We start from the raw sequence: 18,263 nt of genomic DNA on the forward strand, positions 1-18,263 counted from the left end.
AGTGGGAGGAAGAAGAGATGTGTCGTCCATCTCTGACATTACTTGACACACTCACTAACGCCGTTTTTTAAAGCATCAAATTAAAACCAGGTTTACCAAGAAAATTACTAACTAAAATGACATAATCTGAGAAAAATTTTGACTTTCTGTCACATCCACTCCACACGGAGGGGGTAGGATTTATGACCTTTCACTGTAGCCAGCCACCAGGGGGAGATCAAGATGGTTTGGCTTCACTTTTGGCAATTTGTCATGTCCTCCATCTTTATTTACAGTGTATGAGTCTAACGTGGCTATAAATCAGATACTGAGAAAATTGGAACTCACGACACAGGGAGTGTTTCTGCACCTCTCAGTCCTGCAACATGTAAATCCTCAGGAGCCTTTTCATGCTACAGAGCCACATGTTGGTTCCTTTGACCTGCACAGGGAGTACAAGTCCGGTGATTAATGCTCGTCTCAGCTATGTTTCAGAGCGTAGGATGCACCGCATGAGGAACGAACAATACCTCACATGTCTCATGAGCCTGGAAAGACCCTGATAGACCCACCAAACCTCTACACAGTTAATATAGCTTATCGTGACTGTATTGTATTTCATTCAATTTTAACAACAAATTCTTTCACGCTGAAGAGACTAAACCTCCTAAGAGCGAATTGATTTACTCCTCAGAGTTCATCAGAAGTTCATTCAAATCATGCAGAGCGCCATTTTGGTATAAAGCACATTCGGTTGTGTTTGGCTGCGTTTCCCAAAACAGTTAGTCACCAAAACTGGTTGTCACCGCGGCTGAGTCAGCGTGAATCCTCATTATCAACAACAACACAGACACAGATATGTGACTTCTCTCCAACACCTCAGGGCTTATCTCACTATGTTCTTTATAGCTATTTTCTCCTGGGTCAAGCTCATGAATCTGCAAACTTTAACAAAAATAGACAATACATTTTCATACCGATGATAATTTAAATGGAAGAAAATGCAACTTTACTAAACTCTACTTTTGAAAAATTGTCAGTAGATATTCAAGTTGAGGTAACTCTTCTCCCCTGTTTAGTGAAGGGAAAGAGTTATATTCAAAATCGCTATATATATATATATATATATATATTAAGATTCGTATTTCCACTGAGCAACTTCTTAAAATAAGTTCTAAACAAACCATTGATAACAATCAATAGACTATAACATGATAATTAACCCGATTGTGTGAAAACATGGATTTTAAGCTTAACTCTCTGACCCAATGAAATCTGTCTTAGAGTGTGTGAAGCCTTAATAGCAACACAACAGACACAAATCTGGGATTTCCCTCCAATGCTTTAGGGCTCATAATCCTAACGTCCTCTAAAGTCTGGTTTGGGTCTGCAAACTTTTTCAATGATAAACAAACAAAAAAAACAAGTACGGCTCGCAGACATCCACCAGGCCAAGATCCAGATTTTTTATGTGTATCAGAACCAAATTGCACACACTCAAAAATATCAATATCTTAAAAATGCTTTATTTTTTCTTAATCGAGATCCATGAATTATTCCCTGAGAAGTAAACCAAAATTCATAAAACTCCCTTTCTCGAAAGGTTAGGGAGAAAAAAATAGCTCGACCCACATCCTGATTCGAATGTGCACCAGAATTGAATGGGCTCTTTCTGGACCGATACCAAAGCCTACCTGCAAGTTTTGTGTTAATGTTTTGTATTTTTCGATTAATCTTGCTTACAATCACACAAACAATAACCTAACCTTCTTGGTGTTGGAAATTATTCAGTGCATTTTTTTAAGATAAATTCAATTTATTGAAGGACAATAAAAAGTGAACCATGGTTTTTGCTTTATTGCATCTGAAATCAGCTGCTGCCATGTTTCACTAATGAAGTGCTGTTTCCACTGACTCTCCTCATCTCTGACCTTTCCTCTGATCCATCTTAGCTCCTACACCTGTTGCCAAATTACAGACAGCTCAGAGGCTGTCAGCGCCTCCCTGCGAGATATTTCACGAGATCCCACTGTCCTCCTTGCTCTCTCTTCTGCTCCATACATCATAACCTCGTGCTTCCATCTCAGTGTTTGTCAGGCGAGGGGATCTCTGCTGCTGCCTCCCACTACCTGTTCAGGTAGTGAGAGAGCTCCCTTAGAAAGTGGGTCCGACTACTGAGTGCAGTGAAATCATTATTTTGGTCCATAAACAACCTTAGAAACCACATTTGGTGGCTGTCTAGACATGTTAATGACCTTGTGTAAATATCTGGGGCCACTTGTGTCCTCTGCTTTCTACTGGCCCAAATGGAATGGGTCTTTTTGACATTGTCCTGTGAAAACTTGATAAAGAACAGATGAAGTTGCACCTTAGTCAGACAAAAAACACTAAGAGCTGGATCAGTTTAGTCCAGGATGTGTAATTACATCCTTATTAGACCACTGTTTTTAGAAGCTTCAGTCCAGGTTGCTCATCTTGCTCGACTTCCCAACGACTTTGTCTTCTGCGATGACTGCTTTAGCTTCTGTGTGAAGAGGCAGATGTTCCAAACAGAAGACGCAACTACAGATAGAAGTCTGTTTGATATTTTATTAGAAAGCAAAATTAGACATTGCTTGGTCACCGAGAGCCCGTTGTCCTCCCTGTTCATTGTCTTTCACAAGTTTTTACAGATGGCAGTGATGTCACGTCTTCGACTGACCTGGGGATGCTTGTTAGCTCAACACAAAATAAAACAGGGAGAACTACGGTCTTCGTCCATAGCCTTTATTGGAAATTCTTTACATTGTAAATCCTCCGAAACTGCCCATACCCAACTTTAGAGACTATAAATATATATATAAAAAAGGAAGTGTAAAAAGACTTTAGCAGTTCCTCCAAGAATTAAGAAAGCATTTACAGTCAGGTCTCGTTTTAAGAGAGAAGGGGGCAGTCACCTTTTTGTTCGTTGAAATGTCCAACAATCACAACAGTGAATGCATCAATTGTTAATCGTGTCAGGAGCAAAGCTGAACCTAAACAAATAGAGGGAAGGGAGCGCAATCGGTGGGCAAATAAAATCAGGAAATCAGTGAAGTTTCGATGATAACAGCACTAGACAAAGACATGAGAACAGTACAGTACAGTACGAACAGAAGAGGGGAAACCAACCACTGCCTCATCAATCTGCTGGCAACCTCGCCGATGATGCACTTAATTTAGTGACTTCTGTCTGATTCAACAATAAAAGCAAACAAGCTGAGGAGTCCAAATAAACTAGCACAGTGGCAGTCAGGTGACACAGCTGCATCATCAGTGGAGGCGGATGAAGCTGGCACAAAGAGCAGGAGAACGGCACCACCTGGTGAACAAACCAGGAATTGCTGGAAAACCCTTCATTTACCTCTATGGAGCTGATTCCACCCGTTCAGTTTGTCACTTCTTCCACACAAAGGAACGACACTGGGTCATTTAGGTGTTCGTCACAAAATGTACAAGCACGTGACAGCTTCTGCTGCGACAACAAAAAGTACAATAGCTCTGAGGTGTTCTCAGTATCGACTAGGAGAGCTGCGGTTACACCTGGCACTTTTAACTGGATGTGACTAAGATCAACAAGTTTATCACTTACAATACCAAATAAAATGTGCAAAAAATATCAAATATTCTAAAAATGCCCATTTTTCTTAACAAACATCACATTTGTTGTTTTAAACACGGTTTACAAATGTCAATGCACAATTTTAATAAAATGTGGTCCTGCAGCTGCTGGCATAATGGGTGCACTTTACACAAGGAGTGCAAAGTGACGGAGCATTGAGGTACCGGTTCATTTTTTAGTGGCTGGGCACTACAGAGGACGAAAAGGCTGGTCCGCTCTACGAACCAAGACAAAAACTACAGTCGGGTCCCATTGTTTAACAAAACCCCAACTATCTTGGCACAAAGAGCTGGGATGATTTTTTTTCTTCTATTTTTAGCATTAGTCATGTGACTGATGTGATTGGCTGCCTCGACGCAGCTTTTGACCATGAGTCGGAGTAGGAAAACAACTACTACAACTAGAAATATCTACCATGTTTATCTATACACTTGCATTTAACCAAAGGTGATCTTGGTGGCAAGATGATTAGTCGGAGCGATTTACAGGTGACGTGGTTTTGTAGAGGTCAGTGCTGTTTCTAAGCCAAGACAGAGGGTTTCAGGTACGTTGACAGTTTCTTTAAACGAGAAACACTGTTGGTGAGTGAAACACACGGACATGTAACAAAGATACGAGTGCAACAAAACATTCTACAACTGGACTATGGCTACATCCACCACGTTTTCAAACGTAAGCGATCTGTGTCCACACAAGCATCTAGGCTCCGAATAAGTTTTTATTCCGTCCTTAATAACCCGCCTGAAAATACATATCACCTGACCACTCAAGTACACTGGGTATCCGCGTGCTGCTGGACACGGGAAATGTTGCGGTTTCCTCGAATAATAGCTCGTCAGCAGCTGTATCATTGTACTAATGCGGAATTAAGCTGCACAACAGCTGCTAGCAAAGACAACAGGGTCAGCAATGATTGTAATTGTTCTTCACCGTTTTCTTCCGGATGCGGGTCATGTGATAGGAGACGACTTAGCAAGGGCTACCTCGTGACTGAAAAGACCCGATCTACCAGTGGTGGAGTGTCTTCGTCACCGTTTCCAAACATCCCTGTTTCTGCCCGTCCAGACGAAAATGCAGCGCCAGAGTTTCCAAACTAAAACTTCGGCTTAAGCAGCTGTAAAACTCCTGAGTATTGTGGACGCGAGGCGTATCTGAAGCAGTGTTGAGGCATTTAATGAGAACGTGGTAGAGTGGATGTAGCCTATGAATGAAGCTCTGATTACACTGTCCTGGTGTATGGGGAGTAATAAAAAAAAAAAATGCAGGTGTGTGAGGTCAAATCAAATAGTCTTAAGAGCTATAAAAACGTCTCCATCATCTCTTTTCTTGGTTGAACAAAAACATCACCAATATTAAACATTACAAATATAAATCAGTTTTCCTGTCGTCGTTCAAAAATATGAACAAAAATTCAAGACAAAAACAAACGTCCTTCTGAGGATTGAGCCCCGCTGGCTGTGGGAGGAGAAGATGGAGGGGAGGGTCTGAAGCGGGACAGATTCATTTTTTAAAGCAAAGAAGACGACAAAAAACACCCTGGACTTCAGGAGCGTTTCTGCCTTTTGGAATGTCGCTGCTGGCTGGACCGGCCCTCGTCGCTGCTCGCTCCACCAGTGTCGCCCCGGACCCCCCGCGGACGAGCTCTCCGTGTGTCCCGCTCGCCATCGCTGTTCTGCTCCCTGTAATCCTTCTTGCCTGAGGTGGCAGTGGAGCGCTTACTTCTCCTCCTGCCGTCGTCATCATCGTCGTCTTCGCTCTCGCTTTCCTCATCCTTCTGTCCTCGTACGTTTCTGGGCTTCTTCCCGTTTGATTTGCCGTTCTGCATCTTCTTCCTTGGCTTCTCCTCCTGCTCTTCATCTTCTTCTTCCTCCTCCTCTTCTTCTTCTTCCTCCTCCTCGTCTTCTTCGGATGTAGCAGGAGCTTGGCTGATGCGTTTGCGCGAGCGGCGGCGGAGGTAGCTGAGACCCGGCAGCAGCTTTTGGAGCAGCTCTGTGAAGCTCTGCTCCGTCTTGACCATACAGGAGAGCACGGTGCTGCCCTGCTGGTTGTACTCCTCTGCGTTGGAGAAGACCAGCTTTATGTCTTCCAGGAAGTCATTGCCGTGACGATACGCGCCCTGGCTGAACTTTTCCAGCATCGTCTGGAAATCCATGGGCTGGGAGATGATTTCCAAGTAGTCCTCTGCCTCCTCTGAGGACACAGGATCTCTGAAAGAGGAGCAGAGCATGAGCAAAGGCTAAACACAGAGGATCATGATATTTAGCTTTCCTTATTCATTCGGCTGACTGCAATAAACACTGAAGGATTATTGTCTTGTTTGAGCGAACCTGTAACATCAACATGTTTCAAGTGTGAAGCAGAAAATAATCACATTTAAATATATCAACCTGCAAAGGGCTTCTCTCATCAAGGAGAGCATCATATTACGATGTAATACATTAAGTGCATCTTAATGTGAATCCTCTAAAAACAGGCCTTTGATCGTTAATTAGATCAGATTATTGTTTGCAAGATCATGTTGAAATCAAACCTAATAAAATCCACGATAGCTAGAAAGTTTGGATTGATGTATACCCTAACTCTAATCGTGGGGTTGATCCAAAGTTTAAAAACAAAGGTTCAAAAAACTGCTTAGTTGAATATTCCAGCATACAGAACATAGTCGTTGCTCACCTGAAAGGCCAGCTGTAGCGGAATTTTGTCAGTTTCTTGAGGATTTCCTCGCACCTCTCCAGCTCCCGCGCCTGCCTCCGCACGCCTGACTGGGAACTCTGCCGCACCTGTGGAAACCACACAAGCAACACATATCACTAAACAATGATATAAAAACTGAATGCTCTCAAAAGAAAACTTGACAACAAATGGTAGCAGGGAGTTGTTGTGGCGACTTACCAGCTCGTCGATGTCTGCAGGGCTGTTGGGCCCAGTCCTATGTTTGCTGCTCTGACTACTAGAAGACGGCGGTGTTTTGGGTTTGCTCTTTGAAAGCTTCTGTCGGGACGAGGACTGCTTATTTTTCTTCCTTGGTCTCACTGTAAGGAAACATTAAAGGGTAAGAAATTAAAAGCATGTATAAGCTGCAGTCCTGCTTATGGAATCAAGTTCATTAATGTTTAGTTTGTCAGATATGTTGTTATTTTAAAGTGGACCAAATTAATCAATGACCACTTTGGACTGAGTCCTACACTGTCAGTGATCTATCACAGTCTCAGTCCATAAATGAGAGAAATGTTCTGTTCTTGGGGCAGTGCCAGCTTCTCTTGAACTATTTGGCCTCGATGCACTAAACTTCTTAATTGTTGATGTGCAGGCTGGAACTGACAGAGGGGATCGTCCTGCCACATACTCTGAGTGAAGTCAGAGTGAGACGTGGCTTCAAAGCAACATCCAGACCCGAGCGCTGCTACATGACAACACACAGACAATAGAGACGGGGGCTCAAATTCCCCATCAGCATTCCTCTCACTCACAGACTTCAGCCGCAAGGACCATTGTTCTACAAAACCAACTCGGGCTTTAAAATCTGGGACTTGTCTTTATATTATTATTTCAAAAGGTGTGATTCATTCAAGGAACCGGGCTTATTCCAGTTTAGAATGGGTACATAAAATATCATAACCTGATATACTGGAACATTTGGTCATATTCATCACAATCACTTCACTGAAATGTGTGATATGAGAAACCGTTTGAATTCTTTCCTAAATCTGATTAAAAAAACTATCATCAAAGATGAGACAATATTGTGAAACCTGGATTTCATTTCCTCTCCTCGATACTCACAGATGTGACCCATGGCTTTGTAATCATTGTCCTCCTCGTCATCTTCATCTTCATCAGAGTCCTCCTCTTCAGACTCCTCCTCATCCTCTTCTTCATCCGTGTCTTGGTTATAGTTCCTGCAACAGAGAGATTTTCATTCTGAAATCTTAGACAACTGACAAAGATGGTCTGTAGTTTGAAAGGAGCAGATTTTACTGTTCAGAAAAAAGTATTCAAACATTGGTTTCTGAGAAGCCACACGCACACCTGTCCTGTTCTGCTGTCTATGGTTAGTTTAATTGAGCTACTCGGGTCAAGTAAGTAATAATGGGTTCTTCTCCATTCACCAGTTTGCCAATGTTGGGCTGCATTGAACAAAGATGGCAATGAATTTGCTTCCCTGGCTTCTGTCAAACTAGCAGTACTTCAGCAGCTCTTATTTTAAGACAAAATGTTATCATGAAACAGAAGAACATTTTAATCTGTGCAAAAAAACAGAATAGGTTACGTATTATCAAACTCTATTCATTTACAATAATTTATTATGGGGTGTAGCAGGGTTGTGATTTGGACTCAGTAGTTACCTTTACAGAAGTTATTTTCTATGAGGAGTTTTATGTAAATGATCCACAACACATTTCAGTGAGTTATGGGTGCAATGGTTAAAGAGGTTTCTAGAGACTTGTCTTGAGGTCCAATACCTTTGTGGATGACCTCACAGTAATACAACATCTTGTATGGACGATGGAGAACAGACGTACCAAAACAAATATTGTTAGGACAGACAGTTACCTTGAACGAGAGCCTCGTCTGGCCACAGTGGGCTGGCAGGCGGGACACCTCCATTCTCCAGCGGGGATTCGGTAGAGTACCGGTCGCAGGCAGAACAGGTGGAAGGCCTTGTTACACTCATCACAGAGGATCAGTTTCTCATCCTCACCTGGACAAAATTAGTATTAATGAATATATAGTTTTAGAAGAGGCATTTTTTTTTAATCCATTTAGTTTGACCCGGGATATTTTCTCAATATTTCCACATTTTCATTCTTTCCCTCTTACTTGTCCAGGTCTTAACTTCCTGAAAGGGTTATTTTTTCTGTGTGTCCCATGTTGCTGTGCATGAAACTGAGTGTTTACCATCATCTTATCACTACAGGTTCACCTGATGGGGAGCAGAGCTGCCAGATCTTTATGTTGACCTGCTTGACACTACTTGTCTGTTCTGCTCTGAGCCTGCTGCCCTGTCTGGAGTCTCGATCTGAGTCTGGACTCTGACAGCATCAACCCAGATGGGTTCTGCCCGAGCAATGGACAAGGAGCAGAAGACTGTTTGGGCAGTGGAGCGATGTTTTCACTCACTGTACAGACTGACCGTGTTTATATGCTGGCGTTAAAACAAAAAAAACGCAAAACATTTGGAACATCAGAAATAAGGAAAATCCGACAGAATTGGAGCTGACTATGTTACTGTAGTTCATCATGTTACTGTGATTTTTAGCCAATTGTAAGGACAGTGAAAACACAGATCAAAACCTGTGAGGGTGAGATTCTGATTGAGAAGGCAGGTGAGGTCACTCGTTACCTTTTTTGCGACAGACTTTGCAGCGAGCGTTCTCAGCAGACATGTCCCAGTTGATGCAAGCGTCCAACATTCCCAGGAGCAAGTGCATGCGGGAAAAGGTCTGGGCCTCTCGGATCGCCGTCTTCCACTTCTCTACCGCCGTGGCTACCTATGAGGAAAAGGTCAACATAACCAAAAATTAACAGGCAACATTTATACAGTTACTGTATACTCAGTGATGTAGTAATATTAATAGATATATAATAAGCTACATTTATATATCACTGTTCTTCACAATCAATAACAAAGTGCTCCACAAAAGGATAAAACAATAACATCTATGGTCAAATAAATTAAAATTCACACAGATGAGAGCTCTGATGATTAAAGTGGTTAACAGTAGTTCAAACTGACATGGCAACGGACCTAATTATTACACCAGTCAATTAAATTTTGATGACACAAACTCAGAAAAACAAGTTACTAAAAACTATATAATTATTTCTCTTACCCTGGCCTCCTCTGCCAGTCTCTTCTCCTCATCCACCTCTTCGGTCTTGCTGTTTTCTTCGCCTCCTTGCCTTTTCTTCTTTTTCTGCTTGGGGGCCATGAATCCCTGCAGGAACTTTTTGATTACACAGGCCTGGATGGTGATGATGCACTCGCCAAAGTCTTTCAAACTTTCTGTGTCTTTCAACTGTGTACAGAAGATTAACAAAATTATGAATTACAGTTTCAGGTTTGGGTTTACACAGTGGCAGGTTGAAACTCAATAAAAAAAAAATCGTATTTTGTTTATGTTGATCTCGTAAAAAGGAATAAGAATGATAAGGGTGCTGTTAAAGGGATGGGTGAACAAGCAGTTGACATCTTAACTCTACCAATATTGAAATGAGACAAACCAGTCACCTGTTCTTCGATGTCTACGTTGTCCTCCAAGTATCCCAGACCTCCCTTATGGAGCCGTGAAGCCACCTCCTGGATGTCACTGCGCAGGTATTTCAGCAGCTCTTCGAAGCCATCACAAGTCCTGAGGCCCGGTTTTCCCTTGCGGGTCAAATGGATGGAGTGGATGATGTCCTGATACCTACACATGGAAGGGAGAGATATATTTAACATTTAATCCGTTTTCAGACATCACCTCCGGCTAAAATCCGGAGACTTGGCTATTGAGTTTGCCTTTTACACATGCACAAAAACAGCAGGAGGTTTTCTGCACAGACGCCTTGAATCTTCAGGCGAGAGGTGGAGGAGCCGGGTGCAGCAAGCAGAGGCCAGAAGTGACGTATAAACTCTGCTCCCATGTCAAGTGATTTTTGCAGGTGCCGGCTCTTATCACCACAAACTCGCTAGACACCTTCATCGATGTCTTCGTTTGTGTCACCGCTTTTTCCCCGGGAGATATTTGTTCTCTTTTTTCGCTTTGTCACGCACAACTTGAACAATTTGCCCTATAGCGACAATGTTTTTACCTGTTTTGTATCTTTGCCTTCAGTTCGCTTTCTCTGACCCCCTGACAATGAAGACTTTCCACCAGCTCCTCAAGCTCAGCTGCGTTGTCACATATGAACCTGGTTAAAAAAAGGATACAAAAGTTTGAATATGGCAATGACAGCATAAAAGAGGAAAAGGAAGTAAAATCAATCAAATGAAAGAGAAAAAAATGAAAAAAGAAAAGAAGAGCTTAGCTCTTACCAGAGATTCTGTCCCTGATTGGGAACTGTGGTTTCTATACAGAGGTCAGGGGCCGCCCCCTGCTGGGCTCCTTCACTAATAGCACCATCTATGCTGCCATCATCCTTTTCAGTTCCTTCAGCTCCTACAAAAAAAACAATTTAGCATCTTAAATATAAAAAAAAAGAAGATATAAACAAATGTTTATTACTAAGCAAGTTATTATAAATATATATTCAACTATGTATATAAAAACTGCAAACAAAGGAAAACATAAAAAGAAAGGGAAGCACCATTATTTATTAAGAAAAATTCATTTATTTTGAAATATTGTACCTTGTGATTCATTAGTAGTGGCTGACTCGCCATCTTCCTCCTCTTCCACTTCAGGCTCAGCTGGTTTTTCTTCAGGTGGAGGGGTGAAGTTGTAGTCAATGCTTTCGTTCACCCAGCCTTTCTCAATGTAGAGACCAGGAACAACATCTGAGAAAAGCCAGTATCTGAAGAAAAAGAAGAAAGTGTTGAAGGTTAAAATGAGTGAAGCCATTAAAATCTGTATACGTACAAAATCTATTACTGTGCAGTAAACACCTGTTATGATTTCTGTCTGTGCCTAGCGGCGCCCTGCGCATGATGAGTTTGGCTTTGGCGATTCCATCCTGGAAGGCTCGCTCTACAGAAACCCTCTGTTTACGCATCCGCTCCTCTTCAGCTTCCTTCTCCATGCGCTCTGGATTCAGGGGAATACAGTAACGGATAGAGTGAGGTATACTTCCAAAGAAAAATATAATAATGATAACCTGTCCTGTCTTCCTGTCAGTGACTGAAATTACTAAAAGATCCTATAGATGGACAGACTATGAATTCTGAACAAAATCTAAATTGTCCCATCTAACAGTAGAACAAACCAGCAAAGCATTTGTTTATGTGATTTCTGAAAAGGTCCCATTTAACTGGTCCACAACCTGCTATGGTGTTTACCTTTGTTCTGCTTGTCCATCTCCTCCTTTTCCTTCTTGGCCTGCATAGACATCAGTCGCCGGCTCTTCACTGAGCTGATCATGTCCTCTGACTCCAGCTCCACCGTTACCTCCTTTTTGACCTCCTTCTTAAGAACACCATCTCTTTTCTTCTCACCTTTGAGACCAGAGGAAAAAAAAATCGACTTATTGGTATCAACTTGTATTTACATTTTGGAGGAAGGAATAAAAGAAACCCTGTGTAGTAATAATACAATGTCAGTATTGAATCTTCTCATTTATTCCACAGCTAAAGCTCTATGGTGATGGTCATCTACCTTTGCTCTCCATCCGCTTATTCTTCTCAGCCCTCTTGCGATCATTGGCCTCCTTCAGCATGGCCAGGCGCTCCTTCCACAGCTCAGCCGACCGCTGCTGCATTGCGTCAACATGGTCTTCCACTGAGTAGGTCATGAGGATGCGGTGGCAAAGTGCCACCAGCAGGCTGACCTTCTCTTCGGGGCCCAGCTCAAACACCTCAATTGTACCAAGCTTCTCCAGGAACTCGCTTGTCACCACATCATCAAAACCCCCCATGGGCCCCGAGTCCTCGGAGCCCTGGCCACTTTCCTCGCCATGAGCATCACAGGGGCGCAGACACAACCTGGCCAGCTCTGAGACAGAGTGCATGGTGAGAGGGATCTCAGATAAGGGCATATCGAGCTCGCTGTAGCCCTCTGCCAGCTCATCCTGCAGCAGCGTTTGGAGCAGCACTACGAGCACGCGGTTCAGGTAGAGGAAGCCGGACCGTTCCCCAGCCACCGCTTCCATCAGAGCCAATGCTGTGATGGGATACTGATCGTCCGGCATCAGCAGCCCTGCATAGCAGTTGAGGAAGTCCACAACCATGGCAACATCACCAAACAAGGTGTTGGGCAAACCCTCAGGCATGTCTACAAGCTTGAACACCGGCAGGGTTTGGCCGCCTTCAATCTCCTGGTCCTCATATCGACGTGATTGTTCGCGTCGGACCAACATCTCCTTCTCCCGTCTCTCCTTAGCCTTTTCCCGCAGTTTCTCTTTTACTTCTTGCCGCCGCTTCTTCATCTCTTCCTGCTTTTCCTCTTCGCTCATGGCTGCCCAGCGTTTCTTTTGCTCAAGCACCTCCCAGCGTTTTTGCACGAGCTCCTTGAGCTCCTCCGGGAGACGGCCGCGATCATCTGGGGATAAGGTCTTTGCGGCCTTGGAGATGAGAGACGAGAGGGAATTTTTTTTGTCATCTTTTCCCTTATGCTCCTTGTAGTAGCGGAGGAGGTGGAGAGCCATGGGGTGCAGTGGCTTCCCCAGTTTAGGTGAACCCATGCCTGTGCTCCGGGCCCTCTTCTTCGGGCTCCCTGCAGAGGTGCTCTTAGCCAGATGCAGCAGAGTCATCTGTTTCATCTTCGGTGTCTTGCCACCAGCTTTGCCATCCTTTTTAGAAGATTTGAGAACACCGAGCTTCTTATCGCCGCTCTTTCCGGTTTTCTTCCCTTCTTTCTTGTCTCCAGACTTCCTGCCTGATTTGGGAGTAGAGGGTGCAGAGCCCTTGCCTTCACCTTTCTTTGGACTTCCTGAGTTCTTTACCTTCAGCGGTGAGCCATTCATTTTTATTTTCTAAAATACAGATAACATGACCTCATTAATTAAGCCTCATTATAATTAAGCAGTATTTTTTATGGATTTTTTGCCTAGAAGACCACTAACCTGCATGTGGCCCCAGATGGTGGGACTAAGGGGTAGGCCTGAAGCATCTTTCTTTTTCCTTTTCTTCTCTCCCATCTCGCTTCCTGAATCCTCTCCTGGCGTATCAGAGTTCTTGAGCCTCTTGCTAGGTTTACCTTCTGGAGATGTCAAGCTCTTACGCTTCGCAGAGGGATTTTCTGCTAAAAACTGTAGCGAAACAAAAGAGCGTGAGCCAAAAACAGGCAAAGGTTTTAAAAACAGTCACATCACGAAAAAGGCCTCGGATGAATTACCTTGTGTGGATCAAGAAGAAAGTCGCTGAATTTGCTTGGCAGGTTAAACTTTTTCACCAGTTCATCCTCGACCACCCAGGGAGCGCTCTCACCCATGCCCAGCCTCAGCGCATAGTGTCTGATGAAGTAGCGCATGATCTCCTTTGTTGGAGGGCGCTCTGTTCTGAACAGACTGTCTACAGGGACATCACTGATCACCTATAGCAGGAGGGTAAGAATTCAAATCTCTTTAAGCAAGGATGAACAATCTTCAAAAGATAACTTTTCAGGAGATAATTGTCATCAGTTGAAGACTATTAGAAAAAGCATCTAAACATTTGTTGACTGCTGAAGACAGGATACAAACCTTGTCCTCGCTGATGAGCTTCACGTCGTACTTGAGAGGAAGGAATTTGGGCATAACCCACCTCTTCTTTTCCTCCTTCATGGCAGTGGGAAGTTTCCTTGGAGAACGTCTGGCTCTGTCACCTGATAGGAAGTGAAGCATTGTTATTTTAAAAGAAGATTAAGAGGAAAGCCTAAAACTCTGATTGTAACTTTATTAATTGGGACTCACTGAGACTTTCCCTCCTGTTGTCGTCCTCTCTGGGAGGAGGCTCCTTCCTCTGGTTCTCCTGACTTGCATTCTCCTTGTCGCTGGATGGAGAGTCGCAGGCGCCCTCAAGCTTCTTCTCCCCCGCCTCGCCCTCCGGGTTTTCTTGGGGGTGGATCTTCACCACCTTCACTTGCAAACTTTTGTCCTTCCCCACCTACAGAAAAAAAAAGATTCAGGAAGTTTCCGATCAAATTAATGCTTACCACTGTCCTACCACTAGGAGGGGTTTCATTAAGATTTCTTGCAGTTTTCTCTATTGCATTACATTTTTAGCAAAGAGTTTGCAGTGTTTTTCGGGAGAAAGCAACTGAAACAAATGACTGCGAGTGAAGGAAAAATAAATACAAAATCATACTGTCTGCTTCGGTACAAAGTCAGCTACAAATTTAAGATTATATTATTAGTTGGTTAGGCTTAATGGAAGAAAACGTTTTATGGTTCTCTAAAGACAATGCCTGAAGCAGTTCACTGATTGAAACTTTAACATACTGCTAATGCTATGGGTGTGATTTCTGTAGGAGACATTACAGGATCAAAATACAAAGTTATGCAACAGCTGTACATGAGACACAAGTTTAGAAATGTGAGGAGTCAAACTAACCAGGAAGTCGCACTCCTCATCAACCGCATACTTGGTTAGGATTTCAACCCAGGCCATTTCCACCAGTTTGTCTAAAGACACAGTGTTGTGGTGGATCATCTCCAGGACGGGCCTCTCAAACCACGGGGGATATTCTTCCTGAAGCCTTCAAATAGAGCACAAGGAGCGATTAGTACAATTAAGTTAATATAACCTGAGTATAATACAATTTCAGCACTACTATAGTTTTGCTTGTCTCACATACAAAGTTAGAGATTTTTGTTAATGTTCTGTCATAAATTAAAAACCAGCTTGGCTACCAAGAGTTTAGCCATGTTGGACATTAACTGGATTTGTTCATGGGTATGATGTGCTCTATTCACAGCAACATTTCATTCACACTTTTGAATTTCTGCCCTGCAGTCATCACAGGGCACACAGCATTACATAACAGGACAACAAAGGGATGAGAGTGGCCAGCAGGGGGAGTTAAATCTCTGGTCTGATATTATTAGACAGGGCTTAAATGCATCCTGTGATCATGAGTGACTTGAATCTGGGCAGCTGCGCACTGCTCTACTTGGTTCTGCCCCTTCTTTGCTGTGATACCTCTTTGGTTCACCTATATGGTTTAGGTCACCTTCCCCTTCCTGACAGCACATACAGAGTACAGCAAAAGTACACCTGGCTGTAAATAAGTGAATTGAAAGATGTCATTTAATATTTTGTCTAAACTTTGCACATCAGAATAAGTAAACTCTCACCAGGACATTGCAGATTCAAGGATGACTCAATCACACACACCCTCTAAATAGAATAAGAGGAGGAGCACCAGATCTATCCAATCATAGCAAAGCAGCAAGCCTTGTGACCTTGACTGTGGGATAAAGTCTCTTTCATAATACTAACAAGCTTCAATAAAAGCAGCACACTTGTATGGTTGTGCAAGTACATCTAAATAACCAGCAAATGTTTACTATTTAATAACATCCAGAGCTTGTATGTCTGAATATATATGAATGTGTAATGATGCAATTTGCTGGGTGCTGACAAATGGCTATTTTTTCGATGGCCGTATGGAGCTGTGAACATGTTAACGCTTGGTGTGACACTCACAGTTCGGTGACTTCTTGTTCCTCCTCCCATGCTTCTTTGTGCGTCAGCTGGCTGCTTCCAGTGCTCTTGCATGTCCAGATACGCTCACTGTACCTCTCCAAGCGTGCCTCATACTCTCTGTAGTGACGTTGGTCAAGGTAAACTCCAATAATCACATGGAAACAATTAACACAGTTTACTAATTTGCATTCTCATGACGACAAGCAACACACGCAGGGTGCTGACCAATTTGTGAAACTGTTGTTAACAGTTAATATGGGGCTGGGACAAAGGGGAACCGGTCTTAACAGAATACAACAAATTGGCTGCTGTGGCTCAGGAGATAGAGCAGGTGGTCCACTAATAGGTGTTCCACTAATTAGAGGGCAATTTGATCACAGTCCCGTGCATGCTGAAGTGTCCTTGAGCAAGACACTGAAGCGCAAAATTGCTCGATGGTCGTGTATGAGCTGGGAACATATGAGGCGATGCTGAGGAAATGGTCCTGACTAATTAAGTAATAAAGTTAGGCAACAGTAAACACTTCCATGAGTTGGGTTGATGCGAGTAAATAGTTTTGCTGTAAACAAACAACCACAACAATAAAGTGAGAGATTCAAGGCAGCTGAGACAGTAGGAGCTGGTAAAATGAGGAAGGAGGCCACTTCTATAAGCACTGAAGATATATCTTAATGTTACTGTTAGATACAAGCAGTTGGTTGGATAAAATGACCGTCACGTCATGTATCCAAACATGCTACAAGCTATGCTAACTTAACGCGTCATTTAAACTACTCTAGCTCCATGTGTGACACTTTGATCTGTCGCGGTTAGCTTTATAGTCCTACTGGCTGTGTCAAGTTTCCATACAGATATCTCTTAATAAACAAACGAGTAAAGTCACCTCATTATAATTACTTGAACAAGCTTAGCTACAAAACCTGTTTTAAACTAGTTACTGTCTGACAGCTGATCCCCTCACTTGTCCAAACTCAAAAAATAAAATGTACCGGCAGCTGACGCCTGGGAGCTAACGTGCGACGCTAGCTCCAGCCCGTGAGAGCGGGCGATGGGCTATTGTGACATAATTGGAAACCTGGTGTTAGCGGCTTGCTAGCTAGCTGTGCTAGCTATGGGTTATAAGTGACAGCAGGGCCGTAGAGGGTGAAAGTGAAAGGACGACCGTCAACACCAACTGTGTAGTTAACTAAACACACGAACTGTACAAAAGTCGCTTAAAATGTGCTTCTCTACCATTGTGAGCTAGCTAGCTATGATGGGTACATTAGCAAAGAGGTGCGTTAGCTAGCAGGGCTTGTCACCCAGTGTTCCGTGAGCACACGCGGGGAAACGTTTAAGAGATATGGTGATAATAAATTAGCGTTGTTAGCTTGTCTTACAACCTGGCGTATGTAAGTGTGTGGAGGTTAATTTATCCAGGCAGACAAAGCCAGATATATCACATGCCGACTGTCTCCAGCAGACTGAGCATCAACACCATGTTAAAGGATACTCTTTGTTCCTGAAGGCCTCCTTGCTGTGCTCGACGACGTAGACCTCCTCTCCCGGGCCTGGTGGCTCGGCTAGCGGCTTAGCCAGCGGGTAAGGTTTCCGGCCCAAAAGCGGTGCCATCTCAAAATCACAGCTGGCACGGGTGCCAACGTTAAAACCAGAACTTCTATCAACGAGTCAGCGCAATAATATACTATAATATGTCCTTAGCATGTATCCAAACGTCCCGAGTCACGTTAGCACGGCTCACGTTACCGCCGGCAGGCCCGGCACCCAACGTGTAGCAGCTAGCCGACTAGCTAGCAGGCTGGATGGCTATCTCGTCGCAAAACAATAACAGTGCCAGCCGCCTCATTGCATCCTTCTTCTCTCCTCCTGGAGCTGTGTGACAGGGGTGTCCAAGCGTCGTCTGGGATGTAAACAGGTCGCTGGACTTGCCTCTGGAGATAGTTGGTGAACTTTTAGCTCCGGGTTTCCAGGAAGAGATACACAACCCAAACCGAAATCAAACTCGCGGCAACAGCCGAAGATGCGCTCGGCGGGCGGTCTGGCGCGCTGCTCAGTCCCAAGTGTGTGCAAACCAGGCCCGCTTTCCTTCCAAAGGTTACTCCGCTGCTTGCTCGCTGTGTCGAGGCTTCTCCCTGTCAGATACCAGCGTTCACCTAATTTACATTAAAAAAATAAAAGTAGCCTGGATCAATCAAGAGGTTAATTCCTTGCCGAAATGGCGGGAGTTTCTAGTGCACCGGCTCAAGTCCCCAACACCCTCCGCTCTCTCCGTTTCCCCGGCAGCAAGCGGCGTCGCACGCAAGCCCCGCCCTCACGCCACGTTCATTGGTTACCTCAATGAAGCGCCCTCATCCAGTTGGCGCCACGCGTTCTGCGATTGGC

At 43.8% G+C, this 18,263-nt stretch overlaps 1 protein-coding gene across 1 annotated transcript; it reads right to left on the reverse strand.

Annotated features, from left to right (window-relative positions):
• Positions 1–2,554: 2,554 nt before the first annotated feature.
• On the reverse strand, positions 2,555–18,153 carry baz1b (bromodomain adjacent to zinc finger domain, 1B). The gene is made up of 21 exons (XM_053422501.1): positions 17,374–18,153; positions 15,882–15,998; positions 14,787–14,931; positions 14,147–14,339; positions 13,937–14,058; positions 13,591–13,788; positions 13,319–13,504; positions 11,914–13,228; positions 11,598–11,753; positions 11,208–11,346; positions 10,953–11,116; positions 10,638–10,761; positions 10,415–10,513; positions 9,852–10,029; positions 9,454–9,639; positions 8,964–9,111; positions 8,174–8,321; positions 7,403–7,518; positions 6,512–6,651; positions 6,293–6,399; positions 2,555–5,826 (listed from the first exon to the last, which is right to left on the reverse strand). Exons 1-21 carry the CDS (start codon positions 17,490–17,492, stop codon positions 5,163–5,165), a joined length of 4,764 nt encoding a protein of 1,587 aa, XP_053278476.1. The 5' UTR covers positions 17,493–18,153; the 3' UTR covers positions 2,555–5,162.
• Between the last annotated feature and the right edge of the window lie 110 nt (positions 18,154–18,263).

Source organism: Pleuronectes platessa, chromosome 5, assembly GCF_947347685.1.
Source record: "Pleuronectes platessa chromosome 5, fPlePla1.1, whole genome shotgun sequence".
Classification (NCBI taxonomy): domain Eukaryota; kingdom Metazoa; phylum Chordata; class Actinopteri; order Pleuronectiformes; family Pleuronectidae; genus Pleuronectes; species Pleuronectes platessa.